The 22,951-nt window shown below is 46.0% G+C and overlaps 2 protein-coding genes across 12 annotated transcripts in view; both read left to right on the top strand.

Moving 5' to 3' along the window:
- The window catches only part of LOC119464231 (TNF receptor-associated factor 6), a 163,178-nt gene extending 154,367 nt beyond the window's left edge, over positions 1–8,811 (top strand). For 2 of the 8 annotated variants that reach the window (XM_049656595.1, XM_049656597.1), the window contains exon 13: positions 8,108–8,811. In XM_049656595.1, coding sequence (XP_049512552.1) covers positions 8,108–8,341 — 234 coding nt within the window. In that variant the 3' untranslated portion in view covers positions 8,342–8,811. Of the gene's footprint in view, positions 1–609; positions 712–3,329; positions 3,414–4,298; positions 4,386–5,580; positions 5,635–5,718; positions 5,770–6,811; positions 7,058–8,107 lie in introns of all 8 variants that reach the window. The other 6 variants (XM_049656601.1, XM_049656602.1, XM_049656600.1 and 3 more) reach the window with 6 other exon arrangements.
- Positions 1–22,951, top strand: part of LOC119464227 (uncharacterized) — a 192,586-nt gene that overhangs the window by 112,799 nt on the left and 56,836 nt on the right. The window contains exon 1 of one of the 4 annotated variants that reach the window (XM_049656591.1): positions 10,852–11,019. The exons of 1 other annotated variant lie outside the window; for it this stretch is intronic. In XM_049656591.1, coding sequence (XP_049512548.1) covers positions 10,943–11,019 — 77 coding nt within the window. In that variant the 5' untranslated portion in view covers positions 10,852–10,942. Of the gene's footprint in view, positions 1–10,851; positions 11,020–22,951 lie in introns of those variants that run through there. 2 more of the 4 variants (XM_037725113.2, XM_037725112.2) reach the window with 2 other exon arrangements.

Here is a 22,951-nt window from a genome sequence, read left to right as displayed (position 1 = left end):
GTGCATCGGGCAGGCTGGTTGCTGCTTTAAATGATCTTGCAATTGAGCGTGAGCTTTCAATAAAACAATGCTGCACACCTGCCTGCCCTTATCGAATGTGCATGTACGCTCCGAGACATTGGGAGATTCAAGATTCTGGGCGCAAGCAAAGATTCCATGCCAGAAAGTTGATGTAAGAGTTTCGTATCGCCTCTAATGGTAATGCATGCATTGTGAGCAATACGTCAATTTTATTGTTTGGTAGCGAGGAGAGGTTCTTGCACAGCATTTTTGTATAAGCAATCATTGCTGCATATTTCGCCGTTTCTTTTTTTTTTTTCAGAAGTGAATGTGTGCTGCCTCATTCGGCATGTGTGATAATGTGCTTGTGTTGCTGACTATGACTGAAATAAGGCTAGTTAAATTGTTGCGCTCACCCATTCCATTTCGCTCAGCATCTTTTTTTTCCTGGGCACTGTGAGCCAAGTAGCCCAAAATGAGCTTTATTGATACATGATCCTGCTACCCCTCCTTCAAGCACAAACTCAATTCACGCAGCCGCAGACGAAAGCAGCAGTGCTCACAATTTCGTAGCACGTGTCTAATAAGTTGCATCGTGTCTCGGAACAGGCAGCCAGACGAGAGATGGAGATCCACGAAGCAAATAGCCGCCACAACGGCCACAACGATCTCCTCGTTCGTAAACTGTGCCGCCTGGAAAAAGAGAATGAGGTAAGGTTTATCGAACGCTGGTTTTAGTTGACGCGCGTTCTCCAGCAGCAGCGATACCATCCGCAATGGCCACAACACAGCTTATTCACTTTAACGAAAACGGCCAGCTTGTGTGACATTATATAATTATTATGCGAATTCCAGGGGAACAGTTTTTCGGGCAGAAGTCGGCATATGCCGTTTTTTCTCTGGCAAATAACCTGTTCCACATTCCTGTCGAACTCTATATCACAACGCTCTACCCTCTCCGTTGTGTGTGTGGTAAGTCGATGACAATAATGATTTGAGCATCGCCTTGGAAACTGGGTGGTGGCACATCCTCCCAACATGTTCTTCTTATCGTTTTGGTGTATTGACAACAACGTATTCCTTGGTGAGTGATCCCATATTTCCGTATCGGGTAGGTGCGTTTCCAGCTTCTTTCGGGACCGATCCCGAAGATGGTGCGCTCTAAAAATATGGACCGATCCGGAAGGTGGTGCAGTCCAACCAAATGTAGGCCGTTCCCGTCTGTGCCTGCAGCTCCAAAATGTGGGCCTATCCTGAGGTAGTGCAGTCAAAAAATGTGGCCCGTTCCCGCGGGTATGTGCCGTCTAAACACGTGGGGCCAATCACAGAGATAGTGGAGTCAAAACAAAAATTTTCAGCAGGCCCACGCTCTTACTATTTTCCTCAGGCAAGGCGTGATGGTGAGCAGTGTGCAATGACGCTGCCCCATTCTAACGCCAAACTTGCCAAGGAAGATGTTCCTACATCGACGTGAACTAGAGACTGAATCACTTTCCAACATTCTTTTTTTTTGTAAATTGTTATAAACTATTAAACATTGAACTGGATTACTCAAAATACATCACTGTATGTTGTGTTCAATCATTTGCGCCACTGCACTTTGAACCGCCCCTTACGGTAGCCTCCACTGCAGGAGAAAATGATTTTCCCCTATCGTCGCTTAAACCCAACATCTTAGACATGCCAAGCACGTCCGCATTCACCGATAGATGAATGCTGTGACAATCTTACCGAAAATGATGAATGCTTTCTGAACTGTTTAAATAAACACGCAATGAGCGAGACGTCTTTGTTGGCGCATCGTCAATCCGCTCACATAAACTCATTCAAAAACATTTCCGGGTGTACAATTGTGCAGTTACGTTCTTTGATCGCGGGGGAATTAATGAACTTTCAAGAGGCTACTGGTTCGCCTAATTTGACATTAAAGCCGCCGCTGGTTATAAGTGATGGCGACTAAGCGATTTTTAAGCCTTGCCCTGCAAATCGTTCGGTTATTTAGGGCATTTATTCTCATTATATAACTGCGCGAGGCTCGTTGGCCCATTATAAGAAGAAAACACGTGTTTTGTGTTTGCGCGTAGATTTATTCGCTCAGGTGTATAAGTAGAACACAAGGACTTCAGCACCACGATTGACCTTTTGGTCGCTAGGTGCAGGTATCTCGAGAATTAAAACAACGTGTTTATCGGAGTAACGCCAGAGAGCACGCAACGAAAGGTGACGTTTACCACAAACTAAGAACTCAATTAGGAGTTCTTGATGGCTGTAAGTTCCTAAAAACAAAGGGAATTAAACTATTTTAGGCCACTCACTTAGCATAAGACCACTAATTTTATTCCTTAAATATGTCTTAAGAGTAAGCTTTAGCTATAGGGGGCTCCTATCTAAATAGATGGAAAAGGACAAACCATTTGCCTCGGCTCCCACTGCACCTAATTTGATGATAGCAGAATTTAACATTTTCCTTTAAATAAAGCAGACTGTTGGAAGCTAATTTTTTTATTCAGGTCGTCGATTGCTCTGTAAAAATTTCTGAAAGTTACAAATTTCCAGAACACAAAGCTATTAAGTTTGCAACTTTGTAACTCAGCAATAAAAATTTATATAACAATTTCGTTAATTGCATTAATAGGACATTAAAAAGTGGACAAATTATTGCATTATACATGGCTCTTGGATACACCACTAATACGTGAGTAGGACTCTTGTAAGCATTTACAAATCTCCGTAAGATATAAATTAAATAAAATTGTTTCCTCTTTGGGTGTTCTAACGGATGTAGTTTACAGGATTGCGATATCTCTTTTTGGTGCAGGATTCAATTCGTAAACTTCGTGCTGGTATTTTTTTATTTACGAATTTTCAGCAATTTTAACAAAAAGTTTAAAATCTAAATGGAAATTTCGCTTCAACAGTCACTAGAATTTCACTTTGTCTCCAATGCAAGAATTATTATTAAAACCTTAAAACAAATGCATGATCAATTGCTGGATCTCCTCATAGACTTACAAGTAGATGACAGGAAAATTATGTTACGACACTTTAATGGCAGATTATCTCTCTCGAGTCTTTCGCATTCTGAATTGTCTGCGATACCGAATCGCTATAATAGGATATTTATCTAAAATGAAGGAAATTTTTTTGTGGCTGGTCTGTTGGTTGGTTAATACGAACATTCGCTTATTTCACATGCTATCTCATTAACTGCCTGCAAATTTACTTTACCGTGTATGTAATGCTTCAAACGGTTTCCACAATTTTGTTTCATTTGTTCAAGATATAAATATTTCAGAGTGGCGTTTTTGTTCTTTTTTCTTTCTTTTCAGGACCGTAAGCACGCATTCCATGAAATGTTGGAAACTGTCAAGGGAACATATGAGGATAAGATACAACATATGCAAAGAAATATGGTAAGTTTTATCCTTGAATTGTTCCATCGGCTGAAAATAGATCCTTCCGAGTATTTATCATTTTCCAAATCTCATCCGCTCACGCCACAAACACTCGTACACATTAACAGAGTACTCGTTTTATAATGAAACATTTCAATACTCGCTTTTCCCTCTTGCAATGAAAGAATGGAATAAACTGGACCCAACTATCACTAACGCAGTTTGCTTTTCAACTTTATGTAACCTACTGGATAATGCATAAACCGATCATATTGGCGAACCTTAAACACGTTTAGTGCTCTCATTTCTGTATACAACTCAATAAACTGATTACAGTGTTTTGTGTACAGTGAATTTTAACGGAACTGCATGTGAACTGCAAACGTATGGCACCTTCCTGTTGTACAGTCTTCCTCTTGCTTTGTTTTCTTGGCCAGTGTTAGGCTGTTCATTGCTGTTCTCCTGCTAGAATTGTATGAATGCCCACCTGCAATGGTCGCGTTCAAGACAGGTAGTATTGAAAATAAATAACCCTAAACGGTTCTTCGTATCATGCCTGTTAAAATGTCTTGCTAGGTTAAATTCTTATAAAATTGAAAGACTTTGTGTTGAAATATAGGCAGTGGAATTGAAGCCTGAAGGTACTGCTTCGCCACAGCCTTGGAATGCTACGCCACAATAAAGACTGACGGTGGAAAAAAAGTGGAACGGCCCGAGCACATGCGGAAAGCATTACCCCTCACTTGAAATGTTCCCTAAATTTCAATCAAAAGTGCATTTTAATTTCAAAACGTGGCGCAGCTTCTGAAATGCGTTCGGAGATACAGAGTTTATGATCAATGAATTTACCAAGCACACCCTTACCTTTTCCCTCTTCTTTTCCCACAAATCTGCAACACTTAGGCCGAACTTCAGGAATCTGCCAATGCTGAGAGAACATTGCGCACTAAATTGGAAGAACGAATGCTGGCTTTAGAGAAGGAGCTTCAAGTGAGTATTCCACTTTCGAAGAGAGAAAAAGCTTCTGTCAAGGTTTAGCTTTGAGACAAATAATGCAGTAATTCCCTAGAATATTGACACCCAAGTGATGTGAGTTTGCGGCGATTACAGGGCTCAGACAAAACAACTACGTCTCTAGATGTAACGATAATTGCATTGCAATTTCTGATTAGTTAATACGAGTACAACGAACTTGTCGACTTCACAACTGAAATTCCAGCTGAAATTTAAATGGATACAAATTTTCTCACAGGAGGCCTCGCTTTTTTTTTTCTGCACATGTTTTCCCACAAGAACAAGTTATAAGCCGTTCTTTAAAAAGAACTCCGCCCAAGCACTCTGTAAAGATGGTTAACCAGCGAAGCTGAAACGTGCGGCCCCGGTGTTTAGCAGTGGGTTAATCCCGACGCTGTATTTAACCTTTTCTCAATTATTGGTTACATGTCTGTGTTTCTAGTGGAACGCAAGCGCCAGTGGCGGGCGGATGCTTCTAGCCGCGACGCCGAGCTAACTCGAGATATCGAACGCATGCGACAACGGCGACCCGAGGAGACGGCGTTGCGGGCAGAGCAGCGTCAACGTGGCAATGGCGGGAACGCGTTCGCTAACGACGTCACTAGCGGCGCTGCCAATGGCGCGCGCGCTCGGGTGCGACGTAGAAAACAACGCAACTGACAGCGCGGCCAATGGAGACGTTTATCGAAACATGGGATGAACGGTTTTTCCTTTCGCCTAGCCATATACAGCTTTCGCTGTAAAAACAGGCACCGATAATTGAAAACAAACGTTAGCATTCACCACGTAGATAACTGTAAAATAAGTTAAAATAAAGTAAACTCTGTGAATAAAGAAAAATTCAGCCTGTTTCATGGATAGCACCTGACGCCATTGCCTTTTCGAGTTTCTGATAAAATTCCACCGTTTTCTTCAAGACTCCTTCCCCGTATTGGGAATTTCCGCAGAATCTTATCAGTTAATCTCTTCTGTATGCACTCCCCTTCAACAGTGTGCAACTATAATCATGACTAGCCCACTTTGAATACAGAGGTACTGATTACAACGTAATTTAACTGTTTACTACTGCTTACTACGTAGAAGCGTTTAGCACTTAGGGTACCCCGACGTAACAGCCCCAATCAGTAAAATTTGCAAAACCTCAAGTGTAAGCTCTTCTCTTTCCTGCCAGGCACTGAGAATGAAACAAAACGATGACAGTGGGCAGCTTGAATACCGGCTTACTGTAAGTATATTTCAAAAACACTAACCAGGCGGTTGTCGGCCATTCTTAATTTTTTTTCGACTAATCACGTCCCACCCTTTTCAGGAGACGGAAGATACTGTGGAGCGCCTCAACCGTGAGTTGCATCTGGACCCCGTATGTATTCAGTTAACCTTCTCTGCAAGAGAATCGTGATTGTTCGTCACTTTTGTAGTTCGATGTAGTAGCAACATCAGGGAGGGAAGGAGGGAGGGGTGAAGGTTTTCGAGGAAGCGCTCAAGCTAGTGACAGTGTCTGCTGGTTCTTACTGGTTCAGCATTTGGCATTGTTTCGTTTGTCGAACAATTTCGTGTGCCGGTGCGCCTCCTGAAATAAACCCCATGAGGCGAACTTCGCTTGTGACAAAGTAGACAAAGCAGGCCGGAGGAGCTGGCTTACCCGCCCGCTAGTTCAGTGGCTGATGCGTTGCGCTGCTAGGTACCGTTTCGTATTCGTTATCTGCCGCGGAAGCTACAGTCCGATAGGGGTGGAAAGCAAAAAAAAAAAAAAACGCTTAGTCTGTCGTGCACTGGATGCACGTTATTGAGCCTCACGTTGTCAAAATCAATCCGGAGTCCCACACTACGGCCTGCTTCGTATAGTTGTTTTGGCACTTAAACCCCCAAAATTGGAATTTCTTTTTGGAGGAGCCGACTGCTTTCGCCATGTTGTGGTCGTTGATAAAACCACTAATGCACTGCCATTTGATAATTGGATTTGTACGCGCAGTTTCTAAAATACAGCAGACGTTGACTAAAGTATTGTTAAACGTCATACTGTATAGGAACAAATGCGCACGTGAGACTTCCCAATTCGGACTTCTATCGACTTTTGACGATGGGATTTACCGATGCTACAGAAATCGAGTGCCGGAGTACCACCTGCGCGGACTTTGATTATGATCAAAGCTGCAAACATGCGCTCATTGAAGTTGTCACCACGGTCTTTATGTCCCCAGTGGAACGTTTATTGAAACGTTGTAATATATGGGTATGTTGGTGTTTCAGTTTGAAAATATATGGAAGTTATACGCAGCCCCCTTCAATTCTGTAGAATACCGGAAACATGCTTAGAATAGTGGGGATAAGGACTGTCTTGAATAGGGATATTTGGTGTATTTTTTGTATTAGAGGTACATTATTCTTACACTACGTTGCAGATGACTCCAGGTTTCGAGTATCTCTGGAAGCTGCAACCGTACTTTGCGCTGAAGGCTGCAGCTATGGCGTCCACCGAGGAGATATCGTCGGGGGCGCTGTACATAAACACGCCAGGATATCGTGTTGAGTTCACAGTTGGATTCACTCGTCCTTCCTCAATGACGTCGTCGCAACATCTGTCTTTCAAGTGCCGAATTCGCAGCGGCGAATACGACGACATGCTTCCCTGGCCCTTCCAGAACAAGGTGAACGTCGCATATAATTTTCCTGTGATCTGGAAAGCACTTCGTCGCGTTCTGTGAAAACAGATCTCCGGATGTTCGGAAGCGCTAATCAGACACTTTTATTCTTTAGTCGGACGGCAACACACTCGGTACTTTTGGTATAAGATTTTTGTAAGGCTTCACCACCGATGAACTTGGCTGTGCCGGTTCTGCCTCTTTTTTGATGGAGTCCTATTGTATCTGTGCACTGTACTTCACTGGGGCCACTGGCACAGAATATGATGCATTGTTTCATCATTGCCGCAGTGTTCACATGCTGCGGTGTCTAACATTCCCTATGCGGAAGGCGCAGACATTGGTAAATACGACGCCTAAGCATAGTGAAAAAGCAATACAATATTGGCCCATAGGCACAATGCAGAAAGCATTGAACTTTCAATATCCCCACACACGCTGTGATGTTCTCCACAGAGAAAATTATCTCGGAGAGATACTGTCGCACAATTTTAGTATTAAAATTGTCTTGGTTAATGCCACGAAGGGAAAGATGTTTCTGCGCATTTGTCAGCATTATATAACATCAAGTGACAGAGCTGCTGGCCAACGTACCGAGAGAATGTTTCGTCCTGTGTTCACAGGGCTTGTTACGTTCGTTGCGAGAACTGCGTTATTTTTAACGATCGTTAAGCTAAAGAACAGAAGCGTGCATATACGCATGCTGGTTTCTGACCCCACCAACAGGTTTTACCAGCAGCGTTTCATTACTTCAGGCGATCTCCTGTGTTCCCGAAAATTTAACTAGCGCTTTATTTTCAACTCCCGCAAGATGAAAATTTTTACTGCTACGTTATGCGCATTGTAACTGTAACAACGCTTGCGTGCTAGCTGGATACTTGTAAATTTAATGCTGGTGTACTTGACGTTGCATGCTCCAAAAACTAGCATGCTTTGCCTTCTTCCGTGCACTAACAGGAAACCAAGGGCCAAAATGTATTTGAATGAGCACCTTCGCAGGAAACAACGTTCAATACCCAGAGCCAGCACTAAGACTTATCTTTCTACCTCTTCTAGATAATCTTGGTTCTTGTCAACCAGCAGGACGAACGCACCAGGCGATGTTTCGAACTGGACACGGCAACAGCTGAACACGCTGCCGATTGCTTCAAGAAACCAGTATCGGATCAACGGAACCCCAAGTTCGGCTACTCGCAAGTCATACCCGTTCCTCTTCTGGAGAACGAGAAGAAAGGGTTCCTCTTCCAGAATTGCGTCGTCTTGAAGATTGTTGCACCTCCACTTTATTGAATGCCTATTTACTCTCGTCGTTACAAAGCATGGCACGTTGTGACTGTGAATATTGAAACAAAGTTTGACAGCATGAAAAGCTTCTTTAGAGAGTATTAAGTATCATGCATTTCTCGCTCTATTTCACTCTCTCTTTCTCTCCCTCGTGAAGCGACAATTATTCTTTCAACTTTGGTCTAGGGAGTTATACTTTGAACACTGCAAATAGAAACTATACAAGCGGCAAGTGTTGTCACCTTAAAGATATCATTGCAGTGAATCTGTAGTGCAAAATTTACCACTTGTGTGCACTATTTTCACGCTTCTTTTAGTCTGAAGTAGCTTATTTTGAATTTTTTCGCTTGTTTGAGAAGGCGTCTAAGTACGCCAGTGTGCATGCATGCCCCCATGCCAAATGTTCGATTTATTTGAGTAGTAATAAAATGATTTTCCCGCATTCTGTCATTCATGGTGCACAATAAACCCGCGGCGTATACTCTTGCGAAGTCCGAGCGTCCGGGCGGCCACGAATGAGTCATGTGTAGTGTCGTGCCAAGTGCCGGGAGAAGGGGGTATCCAGACAGTTGAGAAAAAAAGCGTTTTATATACATATGTACAAAGTTTCAAACAAATAAGGGCTCCATGATCATCGGAGCTTACTACATGCGATGTCGTTGCATGTCCGAGCGCCCTTCCCAACACTCAAGCTCCCCTTTTTAATCCAGCTAATTTCCCCCTTTCACTCGTTGAGGGAGTTCAGTGCTGCAGTTTTTTTAGGCCAATCACAGTTTTCGATCAGTTCGTAATCTCCCGCCCATGATGTGACATCGTTTCCCGCCGGGCTCCGCCTCCAATGCCCCTGATCGCCCCCGCACACCTAGGTAATGGGTGACACCTTGGGAACCAAACGTTGGCGTGTTTTCCACGGGAATGCTCGACGCTGGCCCCTTTCAAAAATTAGTCTCCTCTTCGTGACAGTCATTTCGCGGAAGCCACCGTTTCCGGGGAGGGCGGTGGCTGTTGTCTCGGAAGGGGCTCCAGGTTGGCACGTCACAGTCGGCGCCGGGCCTCGTCGTAGTTTGGGCTGGCGCTGGTGCTTCACGAAACGCACGAAGAGCGACGTTGCCGTTTTAGCTACGCACGAGACCGATGACCCATTGCAGTCTGGGGATCAACTGCTCATCCATCAGTCCGAGGTGACTAACGGTGACACTTCCCGGCCGCCAGAAACGACAAGCGTGAAGAGCACCTGATAGCTTCACGTCTGCCGATGAGGCCTCCTTTGTCCCGAAGGACCGCCAGACACAACAGTACCTATATGTTTAGTTTGAAAAAAAGTGCGCTCGGTGTTTACCAAGGACCCAATGAGACAATAAACATAATGCCACATCAGATAACAGCCAGGCCCATTCCTGTCTCAATTGCAACGCTCCCTTAATAAAAAAAAGAGCATGCTCTTGTCGTGTATCAAATTTATTCAGCCAATAGATACAAAGCACCGCTTCAAACTTCGGCCATGCTGGGGTCACACCTTTCTTGGCAAAAATTACTACGGTAAATTTTAACACAAGAGGAGTTCACAGGAAAACAGAGCCTTGAAGCGATTCGCACTGGTAAAACAAGGGATGTCGCTGAGGCCAATGTTTCGACGAGGAGACTCGTCTTAGTAAGGACAGCAACTGCTTTCCTTAGCAATGTTTGCGCACACATAGCTCACCCACACCCTCAATTAAGACGGGGGGGGGGGGGGGGGGAGAGAATAAGCCGGTGCACAGAATGGGTAGGGCAGAAGGATCGGCTGCGAGAGGTTCGTGGTACGATCCCACAGCTGAACACCCACCGGTTATGGTACACGCTGCCCCCGGCCAGGCGTCCGCCTTCACAGCGGTGCCTTGCTTGGGAGAGGTTTGTTCAGACCCATTATATATGCTTGCTGTGCAAGAACTGAGACAAACAAATTTCAACCAAACTCTTCATAAAAATGGAGTCTGGCAGTCCCATGCTGCCAACGTCCCATTAGATGGGTGTCCCTCCAAGCGTTTGAAACTCCCATAGTTGCCGAGCACCGAGTGGGAGCACGCTTGCCCTTATTTTAATTGCAGGTATCAGGCGGGAGCGCTCGTCTGCCTCCCGCAGCAGCGGCGGATGCTCGATTATTTCACCAAAGCTGTGGTGGGCGAGACCAATTGATTGGCGCGCCACCACTAAGATGCAGGATAGAACTCGTCGTGAGCCATCGCCTGCTATAAAGTGCTTGAATAAGCTGTTCTCAAAAGAAAAAACGGCGAGGGGCTATTCAAAATAGTCTTAATTTGGATTTTCTTACGTAGTGCCGGCCGTGCACCGCCTTCACGGTGCACGGCGGAGTCGAGGCCCGTTTTTCTTTTTTTTAATGCCGGGTAAGAACCTGCGCACAACAAAGTTCAAAACACTGTAAAGTTCAAGCTCTGCTTTCAGACGCGACACTCGGTAGAATATTGGCAATTGCACAAAGGGAAAGTGATAAGCGTTCTTTCTGCCCGCGAAGTCGACCCGCCGTTTTGCGCTTTCCGAGCGCTATCGGCTGAGCGACAGAAAAAAATATAGCACTAACACCTCCGGCGGTGCTTATCATTCGTTTCTATGGCAACGGGTATCGAGGCTGCGTTGGTTCCGCCGTTAGGCCAGCGAGCCGGATCGACGCATCGTTCCGACAGAAGGTGGGTCGTCGTTTTGTCTCAATTTTCATTAGTGAACTGACGTGATGGCTGCAAAAACCAAATTCTATTTCTATTACGGAAAATGTTGTAATTGCTCATTGATTAGCGCCGAGCACGAAAGCGGCATTTCGCAGGCAGTGCTACACGTTCAGCACGGACAGATTTAGAAGCAAGGCTTTACTCTCTAGTTTCGTCGACACTCGGTATGTCTTTTGAGATAAACTGGCGCGTAAACATCGATTGACTTATGAGGGCGAAAGCTTTGCCGTTACGTCTACTGTGACTAAAATTCGCATGTTCGGAGGCGAAGGCATTCAAGCTTGCCGTCTTGTCTCAATTGCACAGACTTTAGGCCTCGCAAGCCCGGCTTCATAAGCAGCGTCAAACCAGTCGGGATTTGACGGACTTGCGCGTTCCGCCCTGTTTAACCACACAAACTGTGACACGTACTTCTCGGTTAGTTTTACTGGCATATTTTAGCGATGTGCGTTGAGGTATAATTGTTTTGTTTTGTTTTTGTTTTTTGTTTTTTTGAAGAAATGTTCCCCACTTCCCAACAACTTACACGGATGCGCTTCCAACGAGGTGCTACGTTTCGAATTCACGTGTTTGCGTAGATTTCCTCTGAAAAAGCTACCTTTGACAAATGTGTGCTAGTTCGAAGTTGCCTCTATATAGAGTTATTGCTTCATTCGACGCTGGTGACGCTTGTTACCAGTATTATCTGTTATGAGGCTTATTTCCTTCCTAATCCGTGTGTTATTCAGAACATGCAGTGCTTCTTTTCTGCTAGCCAAACTCGCGTCACTCTGTATGCCATGCTATCTTTAGTGCAGGATGAGTCAGTTTTTAAGATTATGTGTGTCTTGCTTTCGCGTAAGGCCCATGCTTATCGCGTATCATTTCAACAGTCACTTCCAGAATTCGCAACTGCTTGCTCAATGAAGGGTTGTACAGGAACAGAACAGCTCAATTTCTTTTCAATTAATTTTTTATTACAAGGTGAAACGTTTAAGCAAAGAAAAGGAAAGCGCCTTCCATAACATAAGCAGTTTTATATTAAAATAAATCAATTAGATGTGCAATATAGGGTGACTACGTTTAGCGGTTACCCATAAGCTTCCAAATATTTCCATGTCGTAAGCACACCAAATCTATTTGATTTAGACGTAGCAGAAGTGCGAACGTCCACTCAAATTTTATTTCTTGGACACTGCCGTACACTTTTATCAATTTCTTTCCGCCTTTTGCGTTTCACGAATGCTGTAGACAAGCGTTCCCAAAAGGGTGACGTATGCAAAGGGCGCGTAAATGGTATAGTGTCCAATACCCGACGTCTGTGACGCATTTCCGGCACCAAAAATCACTTCCGCCCCATTCGACCACCGAAAGAATCCGCATGGATGGATGGATGCTATAAGCGTCCCCTTTGAAACGGTGTGGTGGGTTGCGCCACCAAGCTTTTGTTTTAAGCCAGCATTTTGAATCCAGAGGACGCCACCTAAAGGGCGTGGATTTGGATACCACTTTTTGCACTTGCTTTCGAGGTTTCGTCATAGCAAGTACCCCTGTTTACAATTTGTCGACGGGCTCCAACTATATATCATCATCATTATCTTCTTCAGTGCATGTTTATGCCCACTGCAGGACGAAGGCCCCTCCCTGCGATCTCCACTTACCCCTTTCTTCGAGTAGCCAATTCTAATTTCTATCTGCAAATTTCCTAATTTCATCACCCCACCTAGTTTTCTGCCGTCCTCGACTGCGCTTGCCTTCTGCTGGCGCCCATTCTGTAACTCGAATGATCCACCGGTTATCCATCCTACGCATTACATGGCCTGCCCAGCTCTATTTTTTTTAATGTCAATTAGAATATCGGCTATCCCCGTTTGCTCTCTGATCCACACCGCTCTCTTCCTGTCTCTTAACGTTACGCCGAACATTTTTCGTTCCATTGCTCTTTGTGCTGTCCTTAACTTGCTCTAGAACTTCGTTAACTTCCAAGTTTCTGCCCCATATGTTAGCACTAGAAGAGAAACTTGGGCGAGTCGGTGGGAATTCATGTTTAGGAAGAAGAGCAGCGCTGGGTGGACAAGGACACAAAGGACGCAACGCCAGTGTCGTGGTCTTCTTTGTGTCCTTGTTTACCCAGCGCTGTTATTTTTTCCTAACCATATGTTAGCACCGGTAGAATGCAATGATTGTACACTTTTCGGCGACCGTGGTAAGCTCCCAGTCAGGATTTGGTAATGCCTGTCGTATGCACTCCAATCCAATTTTATTCTTCTGTAAATTTCTTTGTCATGATCTGGGTCCCCTGTGAGTAACTGACCTTATCTTAGATAAACGTACTCCTTTACAGACTCTAGAGGCTGACTGGCAATCCTGAATTCTTGTTCCCTTGCCAGGCTATTGAACATTATGTTTGTCTTCTGCATATTAATTTTCAACCCCACTCTTACACTTCCTCGGTTAAGGTACTCAATTATTTGCTGTAATTCGTCCGCATTGCTGCTGAATAGGACAATGTCATTTGCAAACCGAAGGTTGCCGAGATATTCGCCGTTGATCCTCACTCTTAAGCCTTCTCAGTCTAAGAGCTTGAATACTTATTCTAAACAGGCAGTGAATAACATTGGTGAGATTGTGTCTCCGTGCCTGACCCCTTTCTCGATAGATAACTTTCTACATTTCTTGTGTCGAACCAAGGTAGTTGTAGAATTTTTGTAGACATTTCCGAAGATATTCACGTATGCCCCTTGCACTCCTTGATTACGCAATGCCTATATGACCAACTACATATAACTGTCAATAACCGTTGCCAAATATTCTTATATGTACGTATCAAAATGTTCTGGAGAAGCAAGGGTCACGCAGCTCCGTAAAATTATGATGAATACAGTGCCATTTCCTAAAGTCGCTGAATACGGTTGCTCTTTTTTTAAGTAGACAAATCCTACCCCTACACCTCCCCCCCTCGCAGCCAGTGTCGTCCGTCAGGTTATTCGACGTATAGTAAACACCTGCGGGCTGTCAATGGCCATTTTTAAAACACGCTGGTCGCTGATAATTGTAAAACGTAGAGCAAAAAAAAAGATAAACTGGCAGAAGCGCAGCATGTGCCGCCAAGCACGGGGAGCGATGTTTGTGCTGGCCATGCTTAGCGAAGCGCAAGGCTCGTGCACGATTTCGCGGCATCATTTTCGGCGATTCGCAACTCGTTGTATGCCGCATGACGCTGCTATACTCGTAGTTTCTGTACGATATACCTTTACGAAATGTAGTATATTCTAATAGTGACTGTGCTGTGTTAGTAAGCGTTCGTCTTTACCATGCAAGTAGTAAAATGCCCAGGTTTTCACGCGTCTTAGCAGACGGCCGGCAACCGAGGAGCTAGTAGTTTATTTGCCCATTGCGGGCACCGCATAAGTTAGTGTTTCACCTAAAACGACGATGATGTGCACAAACGTGAACAGCAACACAGAATTATCGACACTGAACCACGTTAGCCTGGTCGTGTAGTTCGCTGTCAACAACGTCAGACAACGCGTGGAAGAACATGGTGAACGGAACCAACTTCCAGCCGGAAGTCCAGCGCCGTCAGAGGATATTCAAACTAAAAAAAAATGGAGCATTCACACGGACTTTGCCCACTCTAAGTCACAGTGTACTACGGAAACAACAGTTAAAGCAGAGCTGATGAAGCGCACGTAGACAAAATAAGAGCTACGTGATCTGATATGTGGTAACAGCCCATAATGTTCTTTCCCTACCTGCTACTCCGAAAGGCCGTCGGTCATTAGTTTACGCATACATTGTATAAGGATATTACTCAAGTTTGCGCGTGCGCACCTGACCCTTCTCTGGATAGCACCGCGCCAGAGAAGGGTCAGCACTATCGCAGCAGCCCTAACAGTCAGAGATCTGACCCCTAACCAATGGTTAGTAGTAAGTTGCGACCACGGCGGATTCAAGTCAGGGGGAAAGAGGGAGTCTTTCACGTAAGGTGTTTATTTGCCTTAGTTGCACCAACAAAGGCAACAAAATGCATTTTACATGTTTTGTACATACATTTTACAAGAATAAACTTCAAACAAACAAAAACAAACACCACAGCGGCGGAGCGTTCCGCACGGCTGAGGCGACAACCGCGAAATATAGAAAGCACACAAAAAGCTAATAATACATATTTTAACGTTAGCGTAATAGCGGCGTTAAGGGAAATAGCGTTACCGTTCCGCAAACAAATTTTGCAGAAAGCGAGTTTTAGTATAGCGGTATACGTTGAGCGATATAGCATGATATATAGCGCAGTTAACGTGCGGGTCCCTAGCCCATTACGCTTCGAATTTCGCATCCATAATGCACCTAAGTGATTCTATCTATTCGCCAAGCGTTGTGTGTACGCCCGAAAAGTGCGAGAGGTAGCCCAATGAAAGCTGGGAGAGCGTTGTATTTGTACATTCCATGTATGTCCATCCGCGGTGAAATCCGTACAAGTACAGTGTTCTAGAAGCTTTTCTAGTGGGCTCACTGGCCCATCCGAACGTTAGGCCTATCCTTCTTACGCTCTCCACTGACGCGGCCGCTGTCGCCTGCCAATGCGCCCGCTAGAGGCGCTGCAGCAGCTTCCTCCACGGAGACGTACAGGAACAGAGTTCCCAGTAATGGTTCAAAAAGGTTGATGCCTGGAATTCTTTCTATTTGTGTGTTTCTAAAAAAATAAAGGTAGGACATTAGGCAAAATAATAACAAGAGCTTGTTGGCGCAACACACCACCTCGTTTCAAAGGGGACGCTCATAGCATCCATCCATCCATCCATCCTGAACTCGCCAGTCATCACGCGCGTTTCGCTGTCTTGCGTGCGGGTGGTTCTTCGGCTGGCTGCGACTTCGTTGCTTGCTGCCGGCTTCATTTCAGTGTAGTGCCTGTCTCTGCGTGTCGCCCACGTTACAGACGTGTGTCCCGGGTAGGCGAAAATGCCTAACCGTCGCCGCAACTATCGTTTCGTGCCCGAATGCCGTACGGGCACCGAAGGCATCCAGTGGAGTGAGGGAGTGGTCGTTTGGGATGCTGATTAGCTTCTGCATAGTGTTCTGCTACATTTTTTGCAAGATGGCGCCGGACCAATGTGTTGTATTCATTACTGTAAATAAAGTGTTTATGCGTGCTCTGAAAAAATGCGTGTTTGTTTCGACCAATTTACTCTTATTCTTTGCATTACATGTAAGGAAAAAATCGATCATTCAGCAGTGCCGTAGACAAACCATTTGAGATTGCATATGCATAAATGCTGAGCAAATTGGCCTCCGAGCCTATTCGAGCGCTTGGCAAGATTACTTTCCTGCAGCAGCGTAATGCACCACGGCAGTTAACAATCAAACCCGATGCGGTTAGAGCAAAGGGCATGACGAAGGTAGCGGGTCAACGCTTTGCGATATAATTAGGCTGTGGCAGTGACATTGGCAAATTAAGCTTCCCGCGAAAGCGTAATGATTGTAAGAACAAACTGGGCAGACATTCAACATCATCGCGGGAACGACGTGAAATCTTCCCCGAGACGTCTGCAGTGGTCCAGAGAATCACACTTTCTTTATTCCTGCCAATGCGTCGGGGTACCCTACAAGGAATTGCCCGGTCGGCAGTGCAGAAGCCGGTAGCTTACTTCGAAGTGAAATGGCGAAAGTAACGCCGCGCCCGCTTGGCAGCCGCTGTGTCCCGGAGCGAAGCTTCAGGAGGAACGTCTTGCTGCGCCTCCTCTCGGCGGCAACATGCAATGCATCAGCCCGCGCCCTCCTCTGAGCCCACTACAAAGCCTTCCAGCACACTATAGTAGAGTGACCTAGAATAATATGGTATTCTAGGTCACTCTAGTCTGAATCACATCTCCTCGTCGGCACATGCGCGACTGCGTAGGGTAGCAACATGAGAGCGCCCTTGCGGTTCCCGATTTCAATACATGGGTGCTATAGGGGAGCTTTCTTCTGGGTCACATTAACTGTAGTAATAGCAAGCAGTGCAAGCTGTCGACCGTAGCCACTGAGGTCTTCCGATCTCAGAGGCCACATGCCTTAGCGCATCTCTCCCGACTTCACCGACAGGTGATGCTGTCATCTCGGAGGTTTCTCCGAGATGACAGCAAACCAGGAAACAGCGTTTAAGAAAAAGGTTAAAGAAACAGAGAGGGGTCTGGGGAAAACAGGGATGCAGACGAAATCAGCACTGGGAACATACAGAACTTTCAAGCACGAAATTGTCAAAGCAAATATCTATGATAATTCTAGGGGAAGCTCTTTGTTGTTTGAAGCCAGGACGGGAGTATTGCGGACTAAGATGTACCGAGACAAGTACCAAGGTATAGACACGTTGTGCGGTGCATGTGGAGAGGAAGAGAAAACGGCTGAACACCTCATACGTTTCTGTAAAGGACTTAACCCTACAGTGCAAAACAGCGGGGCTGATTTTTTCAAAGCATTTTTTTTTCAAGCCGAACCCGTAACCGCAACCCGCAACCCGCAACCTTGCGGGTTCGGCTCCCGCCGGCGACAAGTTATCTTTTCGTCCACTTTCATTTTCCCTTTTCTTCATTATTTTCTACATTCCAATTTCAACTACACTTAATTTCCCCGATGCTTTCCTTGGCTTCGTTGTCTGTTGGCTCTATGCGGTTATGACTAATAAAATCGAGCCCCTCGGTTCCCATTTCTTCTTTCGTTGTTGTATAGCGCATCACATCCCCCTTCATTCCAGGCCAGGTATATAGCGGAGCGGCACAACTTACGGTATGTCTTAGGGCCACTCGCATGCCCGGTGAGGCACGTATCGTGAAAGTGCTCCTCTCGGCGTGCGTGGAATCACCGCTTTGACGGACTCATGCGCCCCGCAGGGGCGTCTGCGTCAGCAGGCGTTTGGTGTGTTGCGACACCACGGACCCGAGCACATGGGGGTTGGACCCTCCTGCGTCTAACCGTGCGCAGCTTAGCCGTGTCCGGGGAAAAGGGGATCCTGGAGGTTGAGCCGAAGCCGGGAGTTTGGACCTTTATGGCCCCCCGGCGGAGGCAACACACCTCTTTGGCCTCGGCTTCACGTAGACGGCACCCCCGGACTGACCCACCCGGGGGAAATCGGTAGTTGCCTTTTCCTGTCTCTCTCTCCCTCCAACCTTCGTCTTTCTCTCTCACTTTCAATCTTTCCTGTTTTCTTCTCTCTTCCACTTACTTCCAATTTTCCCAGGCAGCAAGGGTTAACCTGGTGTATTTTATCCAACCTTGGGTATTCTATATTAGGTTATAGTAGCTACGTACAGCTGGCGTCTGCGTTTCCTTCGGGTCTCGCAGCGTCCCCATGTTGGGCTCGGTGGTGGGCGGCTGGCCTAGCTGCCGAAATCGAATCAGTCCTTTATGGCTAAGATGTCATTCCCCCCACTTCATGATCGCCCTCTTTTTAAAAGAGGACGCACCGAAGAAACTTTTCAACTATTCAGCCAGCGCAAAGAAACGTTCCCCCGCTTCCATGTGATACACAGTCAAGACCCTGAAAAGACAGTAAGAACCATTTCACCCTTCACTGTGGCCAAATGTCTCACCGACACACTAGGTGCTGGCTACAAAGTGACGAAATTGAGCAGTGGTGACCTTCTTCTGGAGGTTCGCGACACTCAACAGCACGGCAAACTTTCAAATCTGGTAGCATTCCGTAATGTGCCAATCACTGTTAGCCCGCATCGATCAATGAACACAAGCAAAGGAGTTATCTCTGATGAAGATCTCTTAAGCCTAAGTGAGGAAGAGCTCCTGGAGGGCTGGAAAGAACACAACGTGATCCAAGTGCAAAGAATAAAGATCAAGCGGGACAACCAGGATATTCCAACTAAACATCTGATCCTCACCTTTGCGTCGAGTGAGCTACCGGAAACCCTAGAAACAGGATATACCAGAATTCGAGTCAGGCCTTACATCCCAAATCCCCGAAGATGTTTCAAATGTCAACGATATGGCCATGGTTCACAAAACTGCCGAGGCCGACTGACCTGTGCGAAATGTGGCGAACACGAACACGCATCCGACAACTGCAGTGGCACGCTCCACTGTCCCAACTGTGACGGTGGACACGCAGCATACTCTCGAACTTGCCCCACATGGAAAAAAGAAAAAGACATAATCACACTGAAAATCAAGGAGAACATCTCGTTTCAGGAAGCGCGGAAACGTGTTTCTTTTTTCCATACCACAGGGTATGCTGATGCGACGCGCAAGGGGGCAACGTCGCAGCAGACTCCGGCATCGGCCCGGTCCACAAGGAGTGTGGCCGCGCCGGTGCCACCAGCCCCCCAGGCGACAGCAGCCATCGCTGCTGCGCCATCTCTTAAGGAAGGCCCGTCGACCTCTGGGTTGGTGGCCTCCAAGGCCCTGCTTTTTGAGGCAAGGCCTACCCCGAAAACTCTCCGCTCGAATGAGCGGAAGTCCAGCGGCTCCCAGGAGTCGATGGACACAACTGCAAGCCAGCCGGCGCACTCAGCGCCTTGTGAGCGGAGCGAATCTCGCGACCGCTCCAAGAAAGACAAACCACGGATTACGGGGCCTGGAAAGGCTCTGTAAGCCACTTGACTCCTCTTGACACACAGCACAAGAACACAAACAATATGGATACACAAATATTACACTGGAACGTGAGAGGTCTTATGCACAACCTCGATGACGTTAAAGAGCTTCTACACAAATACAATCCAAAGGTGCTGTGTGTACAGGAGACATATTTAAAGCCAACGCAAACAAATTTCCTGCGGCAATATGCCATCTTCCGCAAAGATCGTGATAATGCTAACGCCCCATCTGGCGGCGTAGCAATAATTGTTGATAAGTCAGTAGCTTGTCGGCACTTAGTCCTTCAGACGCCCCTCGAGGCAGTATCAGTACGAGCAATTATTTGCAACAAATTGGTTACTGTCTGTTCCATTTACATACCACCGGATTACCACCTTAGCAAGACAGAACTTCACAGCCTAATGAATCAGCTCCCTGAACCTTACGTGGTCGTTGGCGATTTCAATGCGCACAACACTCTGTGGGGAGACTCCCGGTGTGACTCGAGAGGTCGACTAATAGAAAACTTTCTAGTGACGTCCGGTGCTTGCCTATTCAATAAGAAAGAGCCAACATACTACAACATACATTACAATTCATATTCCTCAATAGATTTAGCTATTGGCTCTCCGACTCTCTTCCTCCACCTGCAGTGGAGTGTCATAAGCAATCTTTTTGGAAGTGACCACTTCCCTGCGACATTAAACTTGGTAAAACAAGAAAATGGTCCTCCGCATCCTCCTAGATGGAAACTATCAGCAGCAGATTGGTTGTGTTTTAAAGAGTCAACCTGCATATCATCGGATTTTATCAGTGATTTTAACATAGACGACGCCGTAGCGTATTTTACTGCTTTTATTGTAGACGCAGCAGAGAAATGCATTCCTCAGACAAAGGGCAGCTCATCTAAAAGACGGGTTCCCTGGTGGAACGACGACTGCAAGGAAGCGCGAAAGAAACAAAACAAAGCATGGAGCATATTGCGCCGATTTCCAACTGCTGAAAATCTCGTTGCGTTCAAGCACGTCAAGTCACAGGGAAGGCGGATGCGCAGACAGGCAAAGAGGGCAAGCTGGGAGAGGTTTCTCTCAAACATAAACTCTTACACGCAGGAAGCGAAAGTCTGGAATGGGTTGAAAAGACTTAATGGCCAGCAAACCCAGCCATTACCCCTGGTCAATGACCAAGGGAATACATTAAAAGACCAAGCTGACGCTCTTGGCAAGCACTTCGAGCGTGTATCCAGTTCAGTTCACTATTCCGAGGCATTCTTAAAATATAAAGATATAGCAGAACTCAACGTAATAAACCGCAGATGTAGACATGACGAACCTTATAACCTCCCCTTCTGTATCGCCGAGCTGAAAGCCTCCCTGACTGCTTGCCTCAGCTCTGCACCCGGACCTGACAGAATCATGTACGACATGATTAAACACTTTCACGAAGACACTCAAATGACACTGCTTGCACTGTACAATGCTATATGGGCTGCAGGACATCTCCCATCTACATGGAAAGAAGCCATTGTAATCCCAGTCTTAAAACAGGGCAAGGACCCATCCTCTGTGACAAGTTATCGCCCAATTGCGCTCACTAGTTGTCTATGCAAGTTATTTGAAAAAATGATTAATCGGCGTCTTCTACATTTCCTGGAATCTAACAGACTACTTGACCCTTACCAATGCGGTTTCAGAGAAGGCCGGTCTACAACCGACCATCTCGTGCGCATCGAAACAAACATTCGGGATGCTTTCATACATAAACAGTTCTTCTTATCTGTTTTTCTAGATATGGAGAAGGCGTATGACACAACGTGGCGTTACGGAATCCTGCGAGACCTGTCGGCAATGGGCATCCGCGGGAACATGCTAAACGTTATAGAGAGCTACTTGCAGAATCGCACTTTCCGGGTCAAAATAGGTAATGCGTTGTCCCGTTCATTCATACAGGAAACTGGGGTACCTCAGGGAGGCGTTCTCAGCTGTACGCTCTTCATAGTCAAGATGAACTCACTTCGCACATCATTGCCTTCAGCCATATCTTATTCCGTGTACGTCGACGACGTACAGATAGGCTATAAATCCTGTAACCTTACAGTGTGCCAACGACAGGTTCAAGTTGCCCTGAACAAAGTCTCTAAATGGGCCACAGAAAATGGCTTTAAAGTAAACCCAAATAAAAGTTCGTGTGTTCTATTCACACGAAAGAGAGGGCTCGTAGCAGACCCTGAACTGCAACTACACGGACAGCTCATACCAGTAAACACAGAATACAAATTTTTAGGCACAATTCTAGACTCTAAACTGACTTTCATTCCCCACATAAAGTACCTTAAAGCCAAATGCTTAAAAGCAATAAACATTCTTAAAATATTGTCGCACACCACATGGGGCAGTGACAGAAAGTGTTTGTTGAACTTATACAAAAGCCTCATTCGTTCACGCATAGACTACGGTGCGATAGTCTATCAGTCCGCCGCCCCCAGTGCCTTAAAGATGATCGATCCTGTTCATCATTTAGGCATCCGCTTGGCAACCGGAGCCTTCAGAACAAGCCCTGTGCAAAGTCTTTATGTGGAATCAAATGAGTGGCCCTTAAACCTTCAAAGGTCCTACTCAAGCTTTATGTACTTCCTGAAAGTAAACTCGGACTGCCGACATCCTTGTTACTCCATTATAAATGACACTACGTGTGCCACACTTTTCCACAACCGACCTACCGCAATGCAACCCTTCTCACTGCGGGTGAGGAAACTCAGCGAAGAAAGCGGTGTCCCACTGTTTCAACACCATGTAATGGCTCCGGCAAAGCCGTTACCGCCGTGGCAATGGCAACTTATAGAAATTGACACATCGTTTGTTGATGTCTCGAAGCATGCTCCGGAAGTACATATCCGGATGCACTTTCGTGAACTTCAATCGAAATACTCTTGCCCGGAATTCTTTACTGACGCATCAAAGTCACATGCTGGCGTGTCCTATGCGGCAATCGGTCCATGCTTTTCTGAATCCGGTGAAATGCATCCAGAAACAAGCATATTTACGGCTGAGGCTCATGCCCTATTGTGTGCAGGGAAGTATATAATGAAAACAAAGCTTCAAAAATCAGTTATATTCACCGACTCATTAAGCGTAGTAAAGGCATTAATGTCTCCTCGTAAACACAAAAACCCTGTGCTCAGTGAGCTCTATTCAGTGCTGTGCACAGCATATACGTCTAACCAACGTGTCGCTATATGCTGGGTACCCGGCCACAGAGGTATTGAGGGCAACATGCTTGCAGATGAAACTGCCGTTTCCCTTGTAAGGAAGGGGAACACTTCCTCTATAGCTGTTCCTGCAATAGATAT

Source organism: Dermacentor silvarum, chromosome 9 (assembly GCF_013339745.2).
Source record: "Dermacentor silvarum isolate Dsil-2018 chromosome 9, BIME_Dsil_1.4, whole genome shotgun sequence".
Lineage (NCBI taxonomy): Eukaryota > Metazoa > Arthropoda > Arachnida > Ixodida > Ixodidae > Dermacentor > Dermacentor silvarum.
This window is presented reverse-complemented; position numbering and strand designations above follow the sequence as displayed.